Genomic DNA, 20,461 nt, shown 5'->3' with positions numbered 1-20,461 from the left:
ATCACTATCGATGGCACACAACTGAAGGTAGTGGACAGTTTTAAAAGGCGGCACAATATCAAGTGATTGATCCCTTGACAAAGATTACAGCAAGGATCCAGAAAGCCAGTCAGGCACTTGGGAGATTGCGTATTAAAATTCTTCAGCACAAAGATATTCGCCTTTCAACTAAACTCAAGGTATATAATGCCGTGGTCCTCACCTCTCTCCTGTATGGCTGTGAAATATGGACCCTGTATCATCGGCACATCAAGCGGATGGAGCAGTTTCACATGCGCTCCCTACAATCAGTCATGTGGGTATGCTGGCAGGACCAAATTACTAACCAAGAAGTGCTTGATAGAGCTAGTTCCACAAGTATTGAGCCAAGATCCTCCAGACCCAGCTTCGATGGTCTGGCCATGTTCTCTGCATGGACGAAAGCAGGATCCCGAGGCAGTTGTTCTATGGGGAGCTGGTACATGGTAGTTGTAAACAGGAAGAGGTGCCTGAGGAAGAGGTATAAGGACAACCTGAAGACTAACTTGCAGTGGTCAGGCCTTCAACCTCGACAACTTGAACGATCTTCTGCAGACAGGTCTAATTGGCGTTCCCTTATGAGGAAAGCAGTGACAAAGTTTGAAGACGACTGCCGCCAACACCTCGCAGGTGCACGTGTAAGACGACAGAGCTGCGTTCTCTTCTGTCCTGACAACCAGCGTCCCATGCCCTATCTGTAACCGCATGTGTGCTTCGACCTTTGGGCTCCGGAGCCGCATGTGTTTCCACAAAGGAAATGCACAACATGTCTTCCTCAGCTCCCAACCAACAACAAGGTGCCACAGGACTACTCATTGCTTTTAAAGTTCCAGACTAACACAACTGCCCATCTCAGACTATTATTTTAGAGTAAAGGTAGAAAATTAACTATGAATATATTTAAACAAGCATTTATCAACAATGAATCCAGTCTTAGTGGCATTTTATGGAAATATTTTATTGAATAGCTTACAAATAAGCATTGGCTTTATATCACGATGGGCAGACTGTTAGAAAGTGTCAGAAGCTGTTCTGATAGAAAACTTTTTTTTAAAGATTCCTATTTCATGGTAGTCAGTTAAGCATTGATAAATGATATAAGCTGTCCTATTAGAGGAATTGTGGCAGCCAAACTAATTACTTGTTTTCATCAGTCTGCATTTAGTGAAACATGGAACTGGATTTTGGACAGCATTAAAAAGCACAAAGAAATAGTACTTCATGAATGGCGCTGAGGGTATAACATTGATGCATTTCAGAAGTATAAAATATTGCAAAGCATCATTGTTCATGCTTCCTTCTGATGTATTGTAAACATAGAAAAATATTGTATTTGATGTTCAGAATGGGTTTGTGTGTGTGTGTGTGTGTGTGTGTGTGTGTGTGTGTATACACTGTTGTTTGTTCAAATGTAATAATAAGCAAAAGTGCCTGAGGATTTAATGGCTCAGGGGAACGTAGATTCCCAAAATTCTGGGTCTGTCTGGGGGGTCCCAGCCCCAGTGGCTAGCTTCATTTCATTGCCCCGAAGATCCTAAGCACCAGCCTGTTTTTGTTGGTAATCAGTCAGGCTGCATCTGTGTCCTTAGTCCGTATGGACTATTTAACAGCTCCGGCAGTAACGTCACCTCTCAGTTTGTTAATGTTCCGGACCACAGTTTCCCACCCATCCTTACCTCCATTGCCTTTATTTCCCCTGAGGAGAATGCCTCATGGGCATATCCCTTTATCTCCGCTAATGCCATATTTAGGGAACTTGTTGACCTGTCTATTTCTTGCATTCATATGGAAACCAACGGCCACAAATACAGCGACCCGGTTCCCATTCCCTGGTATTGGGGCAAGGAGGACAAGGAGTACGACCTCACTACTTTTCTAATGGACCACCAAAATCCAAACGCACCGGCTTTTTCGAAGCTCAATGCACTCCACCCTGGACACTTCTGGATTTGCGACAACCAAGCCCACGCCACCCATCCTGCACACGCCATAGGTCGCTGCACCCTTGGCTACGTCCAAATTGAGGGAGGAGGCATCTACTCCTACGTGAGAAATGAACATCCCTGCTTCATCCATCGACAAAAATGTGGGTCTTGGGACATTTGGAAGTCAATTGAGGGCTGGTTTAGTAAAACCGCACAGGCTGTGGTCACATTTAACCCCGTAGGCAATTTGATTTTGCAAGAGGAAGTTCGAGCCCTTAGCATTAGCATTGAAAGACTTGGCAATAACACTGCTACTGCCTTACTTCTTACTAATCAAAAGGTAGAAGAAATGCACGTGTATGTAATGCAAAACCATTTAGCTTTAGATTATTTGTTGTTAAAGGAATCTGGGTTTTGTCATTGGTTAGGCAACAGCTACCCTCAGTTTGCAGGTAAATGTTGTATGGAAATTAAATCTATTGAACAAAATGTAACAGATTATTTATGATATCGAGGAGGTTGCTAAGAAGGCCAGAGAGTCTGTTTCTTGGTGGGAGAACATATTCAGCTGGGTCCCTTCCATATTTGGCCTTCGGGGATTAAGACAGTTTTTCTGGTCCCTTTGTGTCATATTGCTGGCTGTTAGCTTTGTGCTGTGCCTTGTTTGCGGCATCATAAAAAACCTCATGAGCCGCATCTCTGCCCTACCTATTTCCATGCCTGAACAAGAGGGGCTGCTTGCCTTTGAGGAAGCGGAGACGGACGAGGAGGTGGAGGTCTAGGTTTTCCCAGACCCGGCCATGGCCACAGGGGCATGTTAGGGAAAAAAAAACTGCTCCCCCAGTAAAAAAGTTTGGCCAGGCCGCTCTTGCTATAGTGGGCTGCAGTACTCCTTGGGAGAAACCGGCCGCACCCTTCCTGCATACCATTGCCTTTAGAAAAAGGGAAGGTGTGAAAAGGGGAAAATAGCCTCAGACTCTCCCACCCGTCACCTTGGCGTGAGAACTGCGGGGCTTACCTGGTCTCATGAAACCACAGTTTCGGCCCAACCCCTGGGACACAGACCCCCCACTTGGTGACCATTGGGCCATATATAGTAATATGCAAGCGCGGGAAAGCGATGTGCAGATTTGGGGATAAATACCCATCACACAGTTAGCTCTAAGAGGTCTTTGCAACACACGTACCACCGTGCGTGTGCCTTCCCGTATACTTCAAAGCACTGCTGGCCTGATCAACCGACCAGCCACCTCCCCCGACTCTCGGGCGTAACCAAGGCCTTCGCAACCGAACTGATATCTTTGAAATGTTCCATGTGCTGTGTAAGTTGCTATGTATGATTTGATTTTCTTTGTTGTATAAGCTTAGTGTTGTTGTTGTTTTGGGTAGTACATAGAGTTTGTAGTTATCACTGTTATTTAATTAGTGTAGCTGGATAGTGTTAGAATAGAGACTATTCCCCTTGCCATTCCCATCCTTATATCTCTGACACGTTTAACTAGAAATTGTAGAATAAATATAATAAATACTGTAAATTCATTATTAACATGGTCTATTAAAAATCTTAGAATAAATACTATAAATTCATCACTGTCATAAATAAATATCCTTTATTTGCTAAAACTGTCCACCGGGTTGTGTCCTTCGCCCTCTCTCCCCCCCCCCCCCCCCTTGGGTATGCATCATCGGACCTGTGATTCAACTCCAAGTTAGTTTTAACTGATGATCACCACCATTTGTTGCTCACTTAGTAGCTTGTATAAAATGACTTAGACATGGATATGGGGGTCTTTCATGACAGCTACTTGTTTTTTGTTTCCTTTTCAAAAACATGATCATAGACCATAATCCTGCAACCTACTATGTATTGTTAAAGGGGTGTGCTGCAGGGAGCAGCTTGAAGGACATAAGCCTTAATTATCATCCTTGTGGGATGCCTCAACAGAGGACCACAATGTGAAGGGTTGTGAAGATTGAATTAACCTAGACTGAATTACTCTTTAGCGGTGATCTCCACAGGGTCTTATTGAGATACAGTGTGTAAACTTTTGTATTGCCACTGCCTATGGTTTTATGTTCTGTGAATAAAAACTAAATTTTACTTTTGCCCTTAATAAAGACTTTTGACCAGATCAGGTTGTGGATACACTGGTGGGAGATTAATAAAGTTCTTGTCATTTATATCAATATTGGCAACCTCTGTATGACAGGACAGACATAAGGATCTTGTTTAAAAAAAAAAAGTCCACACTGCTTCCTTTTGCACAAAAACTCTTTGTGCAAAAAAATGGAGAAAATATACTAATGATGGTGCGACTTATGTTAATGAGTCATTAGCATATTTTTTTGCTGAAAAATCTCATAGTGTAGACATAGCCTGTGTGTAAAGGATTCATGTGTGGTGGTAAAATAATCGGTTCATAGGAAATGTTCTTGTTTTTACCAAATCTCATTTTCACTTAATGGACAACACAGTTTGATATGAGAGAGGGCACTTTCACTTAGACAGTATGGGATTATGTAATGATTAATAAATATAGATACTGGAAAGACAAATATTTCTGGGATAATGTAGCATAACACCTATGTGTTTCTCCCACAAAGAGATGGATGGGCTCTTAACAGGTGGTGGGTTTATACTTCAGTGTGTCATATGCCTTTGTGTACACAACTATTCTGAAGCATTCTCCCATACACACGCATGGGAGGAGAGGGGGAAGAGAGATTTGTTTGGTGTAGTGCTTAGATAAGGTATGTATTTAGTTCTGTTCTGTGCTCTTGGGAGTAAGGACAAGTTTGGAAAACAATAGGCAAAAAAATGCATTTGTAAAAAAAATAATAATAATAATGAAAAGTCATGGATAAAAAATTGAGAGGATCAAAATTAATCCTAGGAAAAACTGATGAAAAACGCAGATAGTGCAGATTCAAAATTGTTATATTCATAAGGGTTATAATTATTAATTCTAGGCATAGCTATATAGCAAGAATGTATTGCAGGTTTACAATTGACTAGTCATTTTGTGTGGCAGAATATCAGCTTTGCATATTTATTAAAATTATTCATAACTGGTTGCTCCCTAGATGAACTGTTCAGTTCTTGTGTTATGAACCAATATGTGTTGTCTTGACCATTTTCTCATGGTATTTTATTTGAAATTTGTCTACATTTTAGACTGATCCATTGAACATTTTTCCAAAAGCAGCATCTTTTAAAAATAGATATTGTTACTGTTTGAATTAAAAAAAATATTTCAGGGAGTTTAATAGAAATATGTCTGCTGTGTTTTTTAATAAGATCTGGTTTATTAGAGATGAGGAGATAAATGTGGATATTAAGAAGTAGACTATATATATTAAATGGAATGCTTCTGCTATTTTTCTTCCCAAATTTACTGACTGAAAATTTATCTATTAAGTGAAATCAAAGGAAAATGTAATAGATACCGTAAGTCATTCCATCAGATTTGCTCGCTGGATGCTCAGCAAGATTATAAGAGGTTCAATTATCTAATAGCGGAGGAAGAATATCTGACACAACTAGGTGTGTTGGTCCTTCAGAACTTGTCAAGTTAGCACTACTCCTTCGCTGAATATTGGAAGGCTTTCTGCAAACTTGTTGCTTGGTTACGTTGAGTAGGGCATAATTACAATTGTTTCTGTGGGCCTCGGTTTACATGTAGTGGCTACTTCTAGGTCCATTACCTAATCTGGATACACAGTAGACTCATGCCTATGTATTTAATAGAGTTTAAATAAAGATGTCAAAACAAGCATAAAACAACCAGACAAAATGAATTGTGGGGTTTTGATTTTTTTTTTAAGTCCAAAGAAGACGGTCTTAACCTTTTTAAATGAAAAAAAACTAATATTTTTATTTAACTTGGCACCTTTCTGACTATGTCAAGATGTCTTTCCAAATATTGTTTAGCAGTATTTATATGGTCATTTTACATGTGAATAAATGGGGGCATAGAATTGACATTTGTTCAGTATCTTTCAGTGAGTAATTCATCATCACTCACACAAATTATTCTATCTAAAAGGAAAACACATCATTTTAACTTAAGAAATTTACAGCATTCCAAGATGAATGGGGCTTGCTGTATAAATCTTAGGGAATCTAATATTGTGGACTGTATGTTGTTCTTTATGATAAATAGCCTAGAAATGAGTGGCTGTACTACCATTTGCATGGTAATGCAGCATTATTTCAAAAAGTGGTCAGAAACAATTAGAGGCTAATGAAATTTTATGCAAACCACCAAATGGTCACTATCTCTTTGATTTAAATACATTTGGGACAAACACCTTTTTATTTATTGCAAATTGGAATTCAGGTGAACACTAACAGGAGAGGAAAAAAAATAACAGAAAACAATTTAGAAAACATCACTTATATACAAGATTAGCACCAATTGGTCTAATTGTGTTTTGAGGTAAGGGCAGTGGACTAGAGCTGGGCTGGCTTCTTAGGCAGACATACAGCCAGTATCCTTTGCTGCCATCTCATTCTCCTCCTCCTCCTCCTCCTTGCAAAGTGGAGCCCACACTATTTCCCCAGGCCAGCCCCAGACTTTACCCCTGCCCCAGCACTCCTCCCCTCCTCCACTGCAGGTTCAGTGTAGTTGGCCGCATGCCCAGCAAGGCGCACTCAGCTTCCTTCACATGCCACCTTAGTAGTGTGCCATGTGCTTGGGAATCTGGTGGCCCTCAGCCCCGCTTCCTGGCCAGGCCCTTCCGCACGGACTCAGCTCTAGGGCTCTGGCAGCCCCAAGTTCCATCCCCAGCTGCACCCATGTAGGTTGCACCCAGCCTCTGTTCACCAGGTAGCAGCAAGCAGTATGAGTGTTGGCTGGAGAACTCAGGAGGAGCAGGGGGCAACTGGCAGCTGGGGAGAAGCTGCATTTTCCCCTTCAAAACACCACTTCTCTTTGGCTAAAAGCACAGCTACCTTCTTCTCTTCTGGCACACACTTGCACCACTCACCGCTGCCTACATCTCCTGTCTGTTGCCCTGAGGCTCCAGATGAGCCTCCCTCCCTTCCTGCCCTGTTCCAGAGTTGCCAACTCAGACAGCTTGGCCTCATTGCAGCAAATGGCGTCTGGTCTGGGAGAGCTGACAGCCTCTTTGCCCTCCACAGCTTCTGTGCCTGCAGCTCCTCTTCTCTCCCCCCTGCCCCCCCCCCCCCCACCTGCCGCCATGGAACGGCCTCTTCCCTTGTGTGGGAGAGTTCTGGTGCTGGGCTGCATGGACACCAGCTCTGATAGGGCTGGTCCTGGTTTCAAGGTAAATTCCTACCACCTGCTCCCAGCAGCAGTGCCAACCAAATTTCAGTTGAGGATCTTGCTCAAATCAAATGGTTCCTTGTTTTGTTGTCTTAGGTGGGAAAGAAAAGGTGAAAAGCAGGGAAAGGTCTTGCCCCTTCCTTTATCGTCCAATGCCCCCTTTTGAAATGCATTTTCCTGCAGATTACCCCTAAATTCATTCCAGCTGTGAGGTAGGAGTCATGGAATCTCTTTGTGAAGGAGGTTTTATATTCTCGTTTGCCAAGATGCAGATCATACTCTCCACTCCAAGAATGATAGGTGATTACCCGTCAACTTTGATGAGACCTAGTTAGAAATGTCACCTTGCCCTTTCTCTTTAAGAAACAGATTTATTCTCTTCTCAGACTTGTCCGTTTTGATTCCGTCTTATGTTCCTAACTTTATATATAATGTAAAATTAGGAACAAAACTAGACACATGTTACTATAAGATCGACTAGTGAGTTACTAGTTTTCAAACGCTATCTTACAAGGCATATTTTGTACAAAGATTATTACAATAGTGTGCACTGTGTGAATACCCCTGTATTCCATCACATGTGGTAGCTTTCGTTGTTTTTAAATGCATCAGACTATTGCATCATCTTTCGCTGATGGAGTTCCAAGTGCATTTTAACTATACAGAGAAAAGAGATTGGTTGCATGTAATTCAATGTGAAAACATTATTTGTGAGCAAATGTCAGTTTGCATATTTTTTTATTTTGAAAATTCATTCAAGACCCCAGAAATCTGAAAGTGGTATACATCTGCCACAACCTCCTCCACCCACGAATGAAAGGATGTTGGGAATGATTTATCTTTATTGGTACTGCAAAGCATGTTACATCCATCTTGAACAAACGGAATAATACATAAGAATAAATAAATAAGCTATTTCACTTCATTATTTTTATTCTTAATAAATGCTATGTTCTTGAATGACCAGAATAGGAATTTTTTCATATATATGGGATAGTCATATGGTTGTGTTTGTTTAAAATTGAGGAATAGGAATAATTTCCCATGTGACAATTACTCTATATTTTTCCTATGGTTCTAAGATTTGTGTCGTGAATAAAAACTAGGGCTATCAATCAGTTAACTCACATGATTAATACCAGGGCTGTCAATTAACATGTGTTAATGCCTGTGATTAATGCAGGGCAGAATTAACGTGTTAATTTTTTTTAACGCACGTTAATCATAGGCGTTTCTGCAGCGCTGCTTCTGTGAAACACCACCAGCTGATCCCAGGCTCTGCTCGCACTGCCCCTTTGAAACCCTTTGTGGCATTTTAAAGGGGAAGCACTTCACGGAGCCTGGGGTCAGGTGGGGATTCCAGCTGATCCTGGGTTCCCACTGCACTGCCCCTTTGAAACACCGCCACAGCATTTCAAAGGGGCAGCACAACACGGAGCTTGGGGTCAGCTGGAGTCTTATAACAGCATGATTAGTTGTGAGATTAATCACAATTAATTTTTAATTGCTTGACAGCCTTAATACAAAAAATTCATCACAATCAGGTTTAATCACAATAGAAGGAAGTTTATACATGTTCATATACATTGATTTGAATTACAATATAGAATAAGTGTAAAGCTTTATATTTATTACTAATATTTGCACAACAAAAATAAAAGAAATAGTATTTTTTAGTTCACTTCATTAGAATGTAATACAATCTCTTTTTATTATGAAAGTGAAAGTTACAAATGTGGGGTTTTGGGGTTTTGTTTTTTGTTTTGTTTTTTAAATAACTGCCACCTTTTTTTAATTCAATGTCAAACTTTAGTGCCTACAGGTCTACTCAGTTTGCCTTCTTGTTCGGCCACTATGACATACAATTTTGTTTATATTTACAGAAGATAATGGTCCCTGCTTATTAAGTGTCACCTGAAAGAGAGAACAGATATTCTCATGGCATTTTGTAACCGGCATTTCAAGGTATTTCTGTCAGATGCGCTATACGCTCCTATCCCCCTTAATCCTTTGGCCACCATTCCAGATGACATGTTTCCGTGTTGATGATGCTCATTTAAAAAAATGCATTAATTAAATTGATTGAATACCTTTAGGAGAATCTTTCACCTGCATTCTGGTATCTGTTGCTTGTTTATAGTGGTCTCGGATGATGACCCAGCATGTTCTTTAAGAACACTTTCACTGCATTTATGACAAAACACAAAGAAGGTACTAAAGTGAGATTCCTAATAGCTATGGCACTCAACTCAAGATTTAAAAATCTGAAGTACCTTCCAAAGTTTGAAGGACAAATTATGGAATATGCTTTCAGAAGTTTTAAAAGAGCAACATTTGGATGCAGAAACTACAGAATCTGATTTAAAAAAAAAAAAAAAAAGGAGCTTCCTATTGGCGGTATCTGACTCAGATATTGATGAATATGAACATAAGAATGACCATACTGGGTCAGACCAAAGGTCCATCCAGCCCAGTATCCTGTCTGCCAACAGTGGCCAGTACCAGATGCCCCAGGAACACAAACAGGTAACCCTCACGTGATCTCTCCCCTGTCATCCACCTCCAGAGAAACAGAGGCTAGGGATACCATTCATACCCATCCTGGCCAATAGCCATTGATGGACCTAAGCTCCATGAATCTATCTAGCTCTCTTTTGAACCCTGTTAAAGTTTTAGCCTTTACCACATCATCTGGCAAGGAGTTCTAGGGGTTGACTGTGAGCTGAGTGAGGAAACACTTTCTTTTGTTTGTTTAAACCTGCTGCCTATTAATTTCATTTGGTGATCCCTAGTTCTTTTATTGTGGGAATAAGTATTACTTTTCCTTATTCACTTTTTCCATACCAGTCATGATTTTATAGGCCTCTATCATATCCCCTCCTTGGACTTTTCGGCTTAGAAAAGAGGAGACTAAGTCTTTTTAATCATTTTTCATATGGGACCCGTTCCAAACCCCTAATTTTTGTTGCCCTTTTCTGAACCTTTTCCAATGCCAATATATCTTTTTTGAGATGAGGCAACCACATCTGTATGCAGTATTTAAGATGTGGGCATACCATGGTTTCTTAGAGGCAATATGATATTTTTCTGTCTTACTGTCTGTCTCTTTTTTTACTGACTCCTAACATTGTTTGCTTTTTTTGACTGCCGCTACACACTGTATGGATGTTTTCAGAGAACTGTCCACAATGGCTCCAAGATTTTTCTCTTGAGTAGTTGTACCCAGATTAGTCTACATCATAGTGTATATATAGTTACGATTAATTTTTTCCAATGTTCATTAATTTACATTTATCAATATTAAATTTCATTTGTCACTTTGTTGCCGAATCACATGTGTTGAGCCACAGTGCTTTGAATTGTTGTTGAGCCAAACCAGTCGTCAGCATGGACGCATATCCTCTGGAATGGTTGTAGAAGCATAAAGAGGCATAAATGTCTTCAATACATCTGGCATGTAAATATCTTCTGGCTACCACAGTACCATGTGAATGCCTGTTCTCACTTTCAGGTGACATTGTAAACAAGAAGTGGGTAGCATTATCTGCTAGAAATGTAAACAAACTTGTTAGAGCAATTGGATTAACAGAATTGAAGGGACCTGTAAGTGCTGAAGTTTTTAAAAATCTAGTTTTCTACAGTGCAGATGTTTGTAATAAAATATAAAGTGAACACTCTACAGTCTATATTCTGTGTTGTAATTCAAATCTATATTTGAAAAATGTAGAAAACATCCAGGAATATGTAAACAATTTATATTATTAATGCCATGATTAATCACTATTCATTTTTAAATCGCTTGACATCCCTACTAAAAGCCAACAAATTGATTTTCTCATGCTAAAGTGGAGAAAGATTAGACAAATATCAGTAAGGATCAAGATCCAAACAGTATGGCTCTGTCGCAGCAGATATGCTGATTTAGGTTGGAATGTTAGGATCTCTATAGGTGGGTGGTACACAGATAGGTATAAAAAACTATTGATGAAACAAAGTTAAACTTGTAATGCGGATAGGAAGTGACTATAAGCCTTCTACTTAGATATCTTTCCTACTTAGATATTTTTCATCCATTACACAGATCAATTTGGGTGCCATTTAAAAAAGTTCTTTGAACCAGGCCCAGCCTTAGGGAAAGGTGAACAAGGCAGTTGCTTTGGTCCCTGTGCTTTGGTCCCTATCCCCACACTGCCCAGCACCCACCCACTCGGCTACTCGCTTGCTGCCCTGGCTGGGAGCTCTCCAGCCACACAGTGCAGCCAACCACAACATGCCACCTTGGGCCCTACAAACTCTTTGGCTGGGCCTGCTCTGTACAGCCATATTTATTCCCTCTGCCAGCCCAGAGAATCCATTTATGGATTTGGGGGGGATTTTGTAACTGGAGAAACCTGCTACTAACTTATCATTTCTTCTTCTTTTTTTCTTCCACACTACAGAAGTACCTACATGGGGTCAGGATCAATGCATGAGGACAGGTGGACTGGTTTAGGGCCAGGGGAGTCCACTTCTTGTCCCTTGTAGGCTTATATGCACACCAGTTAATATTGACCATATTAACATCTTCACTAATCTACTTGGTGCACTGAAACTTCCTCATGTTTGAGCTGTAATTGGCTGGAGATTGCTGGCATCAAGGCTCCACTGGAGATGCAGAATAATTTTAAAGTGCCAGTCTGGGGAACTGAACCCTCTCTTTGCTCTTCTGGAGGGCGAACTACCTTGCCTCTTCCCTTCCTTGAGAGAGCTTTGGTATAATCTTTGTTCTGAAGAACTTTCCAGTCCCTTTTCTGTGTTTTCCCAGAGTGATAGTGTCACTAGCCCAAACTGCCTAGCGCTAGCTCATTATCAGAACAAAAGTTCTCCACCAGCCAGTCTCTGGTCAATCCATCAGACCTACCAAGGAAGATCTTAAGTTACAAAGAAGAACTGGAAAATGTAGCATACTTTGCCTGTCTTGGCAGCCATATCACATAGAGGAGACACATAAGTCAAGATTAAGCACAGTATCTGCCATGCCAGCCTTGCCTTTGGCAGACTATCTCCCTGAGTATTCAGCAATCACAACATCAGAAAACACACTTGACTTTTACATTATACTGCGGTGATAATCTCATTTCTTCTCTATGGCCCTAAAACTTGGGTGACGTATAGAAAACACCTGAAAAACCTGGAACACCAGCTCTTCCTTTGGAAGATCCTCAACATGAATTGGGAAGATCGTCACACTAATGTCAATGTCGTTACAGAGGCCAGTATCGAGACCCTGATTATCCAGCATCAGCTGAGGTGGGGCAGGCACTATGTGCACAGGCCAGATATATGCTTACCAAAACAGCTGCTGTAAGGCCAACTCACCAAAGACATATGGAAATGGGAAGGCCAAAAGAAACACTTTAAAGACCTCTTCAAGATAAAAATGAAGAGATGTAGCGCTGACATACACTGAGACACACCAAACCCAGACAGAAATAACTGGCAAAGATTTGTCAAAGTGGCAATGTCCACTTTTGAGGAAACCACCTTGTCCTGGTTGCAGAAAAATGCCAGAAAAGAAAGGAAAGACAACTATGCAGCAATTGTGGTCCAACCCTATCTTCCAACACCACCCATGATGTTTTCAAAAGTGTCTGGCTCAAAAATTGGACTTCTCAGTCACCAAAAGACCCATGCTAAATAAATTTTGTGAAATAAATCATCCTCCGTCTGAAAGGATTGCCAATAATGAGTTCTTATGTAAATAGTAGCCGATAGGCTACAATAGTGCAATATTGTACTTTTTGCTTTCATGTGAATCTACTCTGGGAGTAAATGAAAATTATGAACTCAGATTTCTCAGATCAATAAAGATTTCTCGGATAATAAAGAATATTCTAATGTAATCATTATATATGGTATTATGGACTAGTAAATTGCCTCTTGTACCTTTTCTCCTAATATGGCCAGAAAACAAATACTTGGCATTTTTCCTTTAATTCATAAAGGCTCATTTTAATGAGTGAAAACCCCACTGTATGCCCCACTAAGTTTAGGCAGCTGCTCCCCTAAACTCTGGCAGAGGCTTTTAAACAACCATTTGATATTGAGGAATTTAAAAAAAATAGTGGGCTCAAGTACATCAGTTCATCAAGTTAAAAATGTCTTTTCTCCATTCATTTGAGGCTGAACAACTCCCAAGCCCCAGTTGTCTAGTAGCCATGGTAGGACTGTAATTTGAATCAACAGAGAATGCAATGATGACCAGCATATGCAAAGCTAACGTGGGCATCAGGCCACAGATTCTTTGATTAAAGAACTCCTCCTAATTCAAAATCACACTTCTATGAGAAAACATTATCTTCTATTGTTACCAAGGAAGATAAAAATCACTTACATTTGATTAATTTATTTCTAAAATTGATAGCCTGGGTTAAATCTTAAATTTACTATACTGTTAAAGTAATTTATATTAATTTAAAATGTTAAGCAGTAGATATTTGCTGTCAACATTTGAAAGAAAGTTAAGCCAGTGAACTAGTGGAAGTCACTGGCAAAGCACTAGAGTTGGTTGAACCAGCTTTGATAAGCAGTAGCCTTTTCTGCAGAAATAGCGGGGAAAAAAATTTTTTTTAGTTTATCCTAGTCCAGTTCCTAGCTAACTCATTGTTGGGAAACCAGTTGAAAGCTGAAAAAACAGGAAAGCTTGTTTACCTCTTCCAATCGATGAATGAAAATGAGGTGTGAGAAGTCTATTCAGAATAATGTGTTGATTAAAAACAAGCAGCTAAACTCACTAATTATGGATATTATTTACTAAACTCAGTTTTTGTTTTAAATTCAAAACATGTTTTGATTAACTTATTTCCCTGTATCCATTGCATGTAAGGAAGTTTTACTTAACTAAAAAAAAAATCTGTTCTTGTGTGTTTTTAATTAAATTCCAATTTCTGTCCAAGTGCATCTTGACACTAATCACAAGCAAAAAAAAAATCCTCATCTGATAAATAATTTATGTAATTCAGTGTTTTCTAACAGTTACATTTATTCCATTACAAGTTGCATTTAATTTTGTTAATTTTGTAATTTTTATGAGTATTAAAATAGACATGTATAGATATAGGAAGGGTGTCCTGGTTAGCCAGAAGTACCAAATGTAGTTTAAATAGTATATTTAGTTGCATATTTTGACATGTTTTAATGGTTACCAACCAATGAGTGTCATCCATCATTCATTAGGAACATAGCTTAAAAATACAAATGCAAAACAAGGTTAACCTTTTAAATCAAGGTGTCTTGCTTGCCAATTTAAATCATGAGTGATTTAAACCAAAGTGATTTTACTCCACCCAGATTGCTACCACTAACTGGAAGTGAATATAGGTGATTATTGGTGTGTTTACGTTCTTCATTTGGCAGCATTTTGTGTAGAATTGTTCAGAAACTTTCTCTTGTTCTTTGTGTTGATTTTTCACAGGTTAGTGGGGAGAGGGGACCCAAAATCTGGCAGAAAGACCTGCATAGCCATAGTACTTGAATCTACTTTTAATTAAAATTATTATTGTTGATATTGGCTAATTTCAGTTTGATAGTGTCCCTGTAACGTTAAGAAGGATAGCAAACATGAACAGATAAATCTGAATTACCAGTACTGGTGCATAAAACTCAAATTTCTGTTTAAGCATGACTGACAAACGGCAGTTTTTATTTAAAAAAATATCCAAGCCAACATATTGTTGTTAGCATCATTTCTGTTTCTCAGCTTTCCATTTTGTAGTTATATAAACTTGAGCAGCTTTCTAAGTGCTTAGTCTTCAATAATGTATATTGTTATTCACAAATGAAGTGTTTATCATAAGACTGTCAAACTTTGCAGAAAGTAGCACAGAATTTTAATAAAGTTAGTGGTTAAAGCAAAAAATTGTAGGTTTCCTAACAAGCAAAAAGTAAATACTAAAGGTTACCATTTTGGAGGAAAACACTCAGCATAGATTTTGAACACTGATTAGCAATCCGCTTGCAGTAGACTAGGTCAAAATCAATATTTCTGCCTGGAAGTCACACATCCTTTTTGAGAGAAGAGATTAATATGGTTACTGTTGGATTCTGTGTTCTCAATCAGCTAAGTCTGTGCACATGTCATTCATATTTTGTTTTTAGCTTGTTATATTGACAGAAAAATCTGAGTGAAAGTAGAGCCAGTTTGGAAAGTGTAGCTATGTAACATTTACATATTTTCACACTAAGGAAGCTAGGCTTTTAGACATTGAATATTAATCATTTGCTGATGCTATTTGTTACAGACCTCTGAAATGTGTTACTGACAGTAACTAAACCATCTCACTTTTTGCTTTCTACTCATTGCTAATTTTGTTGACTAAGTGGTGCAAGAAATTCAGAAGGTGTTTTTACTAAAAAGACAGTTTTTGTTTAAATAAACAAAATCAGCCTGTTCTTTCAGTGCATTGAAAGATGGATTTTTTTTTTTTACACTTGCATATCAATTTAAAAAACCATGATGTGGGCCTTACAAATCAGACTGAGGTGTCATGCAAATCATTTTAGTTTGTGTTTTTGTGTTCTAAGATCATGCAGATGAGCCCTGTCACATGGCTTCTTACTCAGCTGGTGGGAATATAACCATGATTTTAGAAGGGAGTCAACCAACCAGCTCTAAAAGCAATTACTGGGTACATTGATTTCTTGCATTAATTGGCTGAACCTTTTGGAATGTGAAATCTTTGAAGACAACAACGCCTGAAATATGTTGTGCTTATTGCTGTTTTGATTATTTATTATTTAGCTTTGTGGTAGTATCTACAATTAGCTGGATGATCTCCAAATCTAAAATAAAGTTCCTCTTCCAAGGAAGTCAGTATGAATGACAAAAAAAAAAAAGAAAAGAAAAAGAAAGAGAGAGAGAGAGAAACTCTTCCCACCTGTCTACCTAGTGATTATATGAAGCTAGCCAGATGATAGGCTTCACAGAATAAGTGACCAGAAGGCAATAGCTTAGCATACTCACTGAGAAAAGGGCCATCTGTGCATGGGCCAGAGTGGAAATACAGAGACTGCTCTGTAGGCTGCAGAGAAATGGGGAAATAGAGCTGGTGCCACTGATGGAATGGAAGGTAAAGTTAACTGAAAAGAGGGAAGATTAGGTAAATAGGCTGAGGTAAAGCTTTTAGAGGATGTGGAAAGAGGTGACTAGAAACATGATCTTAACACTGTGGATGAGGAAGAGCTAATAGAGGTGACCTAATCAGATCTGGGGGCAAGGAATAGGATCTTGGCAGATGCATTTTGTATGGACTGTAATGTGTTTGTCAAAGAGGAGGTGCTGTAATCAAGGCAGGAGATAAGGAACAGCTGATGGATTTTGCTGTCTGGACAGAGAAAAGATCAGTTCTTAGAGATATGGTTGAGGAACAAGTGGCAGGATTTAGACATAAATTGCTCCAGTTTGAGTTTCCAGATGAGGGGGTATATTTACCTTCAAATTTTATACCAAGTTTAAGATTTCCCCTCTATTCACATTAACAAGTCTGTGATTAGCCTTTTACATGCCTAGATTGTAAGCTGTTTGGGAGAGCAACTGTCTTGTGTCTTGTCAATACTGTGCCTACTGCAGTTTTCCCTGGTTCTTAATTTAGGATGCTATTATGATATAAATAACAACCACCCAGGCTCCTCCTCAGAGAAGCAGCTACATCTGCTGAAGGTATTTGCACATCATTATTAGGGTGGAGCTGGAGTGGCAAAAGGTACTGCTCTTCCAGGTAGCATATAAGAATCTTCAGAAGTTCGAAAGCTGAGGTGTGCCTACTGGGGCTCAGGGCTTCAGCCCCATTGGCACAACTGCCTGGGCTTCAGCCTCACTCCTACTGAAGCCCTGAACCACAATATATGCACTGAGCTGGAGAGAAGCCCCAAGAACCCCCACTCCACTGGGGAGAAGTCCTTACTCTACCACCCTTCTGCAAGCCAGAGATCATTGGCTCTCTCCTAGTCCGGTATGTGGAGAATGAGAGGATATTGGTTGGGGGTGGGAGGGGAGGCTCTGCAAGCCACATTTAATGGTAAAGCAGCCACATGTGGCTCTCAAGCCACAATTTGGCCACCCCCTAGGATAGAACAAAGACATATTTGTCAAACCTGGTCTTCACTATGGCCAAAGGGTGTATGAGAATCCTTCCAAGATCTCTACTTATTGCATCAGGGTTTGTGTAAAGAAAACTGTCAGGACTGGACAATGGCATTTTTATGACATTCTGTTTGAGATGATTTGTTGTAAGGTGTCCAAATCCTTAATTTAAGATCTCTGAAATATAGTTACCTGGAAATCTCATCATACTCCCCTCTGGTGCTGCAAGTTGAATCTTCTTTTTATGCAACTGCCAAAGGAGCATGAGCAGGCTTCAAGGGTGTATCTTACACACTGATTTTAAAAACTTGCAGCACTGAGTCTCAGAGCCCAGGTCAGCTGAGTCAGGTTCACAGTGCTCAGGCTGTTGGGCTAAAAATAAGAGTCTAGATTGTCTAGGCTCCATCTGGAGTTGAATGCTCTATGCTGCAGTGTTATAGCCCTGCAGCACAAGTCATCTCACTTTGGCCAGCCATGACCAGGGTACAGTTCTTTTACTACAGTGTAGACACACCTTAAATGAGTCTGTAGAGGAGAGAACACCCGCCTTGTTACTGCCTGGCAACATGTGCATAATGTAATTTACTTCTGGATGAGGCAAAAGGAGGTAAAGAGGAGTGATGTACAGTAGGGACAAGCTACATTAGTAATTCAGCTTGTGGAGGCCAGTTTTTCTTCCCCTGTCCAATTCATCATATTCCTCTTCTACTTTTTAAATAGGATGGTTACATTAGTGCATATGGCAGAAGAAATATTAAACTAATGGGGAAGACTTGAAGTTGATCCTTGCATATCCCAGAATCAGACTTTTTTTGTATTCCTATTTTCTTCTAGATATGAGAGAGCATAATGTTGGTGGAGAAGCGATGAACAGACAGAGTTGCTCATAAAAATGTTTCCTTTTTGCCAGAATCAGCTTTTTCTGGGTGTAGCTCTCCCTGTCTATGGCTGACCAGGTGCACTTTCTGGTTGGAGAATTTTCTCTGCCTCATTTCCTGTGACTTTTTGTACCTTTGCTGTCAACCATATCTGACCACTTGTTCATCCATTACACCCTTGCCTGTCCCTTCATACCAGTGTGACAAGCCCTGAGGTACAACCGGGATTGTGGAATTGCTGTGCTCCATTAACACTTTAGCCCAGGATACTTCTCGCACCACTCTGCTAGTGATAAGCAGTCCCTTCGGGTTTTGCTCTTACACAGCCATTAGCATGGGAAGGCAAGGCTACAGTTACATGAAGGCTCTTCAGTCTGTCATGAACTATATACAGTGAGACACCCACAGATTGCCCAAGTGCCAGCTTTGCACCTCAAAATTGTGACCCCTTTGATCACAGTAAGTTCATTCATTAGTTCATCATGCCATTTGCACCAGGCTTTGTATCCTGAGTAGATTTCTAAACTTCAATCAAAATCTTAACTGGCTCAGATAAAACATTTGAATAAGTTTGACTAAAGAAAGATATATTTTAAGTGATTGTATATAGAATAATCATACATCAGATTTGGTTACAAAAAAAATAAAAGATAACATCTAGGAACTGGACTGTAATTTTATCAGGCAATGTCAAATTGGAAAAAGATTTCTCTTACCTGAAAAATACAGCAGTCTGTACTGACTAGAAAGTTTTTCCACTCCCCCCAGTTCAAATGTTGCTTTATCTTCCAAACAGACTTGTTGCTTTTAGTGTAAATGAGGAAGGAAAGGTGAAGTGGTGATGTCAATTTCTCTTGTTTTAAGATCTCCTCCAGGAATTGGAAAGATTCTTGCTTTTTATGAGAATTAGGAAGTCCCATAGTGTAGGTGCTCAAGCAACTGTCTTTCGTGTGAATTGTAAATCTTTTATTTACAAGTCTCTTGCAGGTGAGTGACCAGTGATGGTCGCATAATCCCCAGTGGGTGTTGGTAACCCCTGTATTGCCACTGTCAAGCTGGTCTGTGACTGTTTCCCACAGTTTCAGTAACAAACATACATCAAAATCTCATAGTCATAGCTTCATATACGGTGATGCACAGGACAGTAATGGTCCACAGACTAACTTTTCCAGTGATACCTCACAAGGAACGCTTTGCCCAGAATTTATCATAATTTTGTTGAAGTAGTGATCATAAAATAATACATTGTCACAAACAGTCACTTAACCCAGACCACTGCATGCAGAATTAGCAATTAGACATCTATTAACAGAGATGGATTCTTTTTCGCTTTGTTTTGGGAATGCTAGCTCCCAGTGTTGCGTTCTGTGTTGGCCTAGGCCAATGATCAGTTCACGTGTGGGTCAGCTCATGATATCATAAACAGGTCCTAAAATAAACCTTGCACGTTACAGGAGTGATTTAAAATAAAATTATTTGGTATTATAATTGCACAGATGAATTTCAATCTTTTGTTGGATAACTTTAATAATCATTGTTGCACTTACATTTATCTCTGTTTTGGCAGGCACATAATATTTTTAATGACTAAAGAATACAGAGAGTGAGAAGGTAGAAGTAAATAAATCACATTACATTATATAGCAACATTACTGGGTGATAAAGTAAGTACTAGTATTCTACTGCAGAGCCAAAAATTCAAAGAGCTACAGCACATTTAATGTCTATTTTATCTCTAGTACTCACATCCTGTGTCCTTTTTTGTGTTTCCATTCACTTAGGTTTATGGTAGCTGTTGGAGCATGTGGGCATGTTTTGTTTTGTTTTTGTGTGTGTGTTTATGTAAACTATATTTTAAAAGATCTGCGATAAGAAATAAGCTGTTAAGGTGTTGGATACACATTAGAGAGAGTGTTACTCTTTATCAACATTACTCAGCAGAACTGCATAAAGAACTATCTAAGTGTTTTGCTGCCACCTTTCCTGTGTATTTACACCTCCTAGATTTTGGTTTATGAGCAGCAAAAGCAAACTGTCAGTATTTGCTGTAAATTGAAGCTTTTAATAACGATGTCTGTTCAACAACATTTGTCAGCTTTGAATATTCTGTCAGTAGAAAATAAAAATAGAAGGAAAACTCAGCAGTAGTGACACTGAGAATTTATCTGCTTATGCTCAAGTAAGGAATAAAATACAGGCTTAAAAATGAGATGTTTGGAATTTTACATTCCA

General features: G+C 39.4%; 1 protein-coding gene across 3 annotated transcripts in view; it reads left to right on the top strand.

Annotated features, from left to right (window-relative positions):
* Nucleotides 1–20,461, top strand: part of RSU1 (Ras suppressor protein 1) — a 158,836-nt gene that overhangs the window by 105,906 nt on the left and 32,469 nt on the right. Inside the window, exon 9 of one of the 3 annotated variants that reach the window (XM_075922461.2) lies at nucleotides 11,671–16,116. The exons of 1 other annotated variant lie outside the window; for it this stretch is intronic. In XM_075922461.2, coding sequence (XP_075778576.1) covers nucleotide 11,671 — 1 coding nt within the window. In that variant the 3' untranslated portion in view covers nucleotides 11,672–16,116. Of the gene's footprint in view, nucleotides 1–9,114; nucleotides 9,134–11,670; nucleotides 16,117–20,461 lie in introns of those variants that run through there. One more of the 3 variants, XM_075922462.2, reaches the window with a different exon arrangement.

This window comes from Pelodiscus sinensis, chromosome 2 (assembly GCF_052426305.1).
Source record: "Pelodiscus sinensis isolate ZL-2025 chromosome 2, ASM5242630v1, whole genome shotgun sequence".
NCBI lineage: Eukaryota > Metazoa > Chordata > Testudines > Trionychidae > Pelodiscus > Pelodiscus sinensis.
The sequence above is the reverse complement of the archived record's forward strand: the minus strand, read 5'-3'. Positions and strand labels throughout refer to the sequence as shown.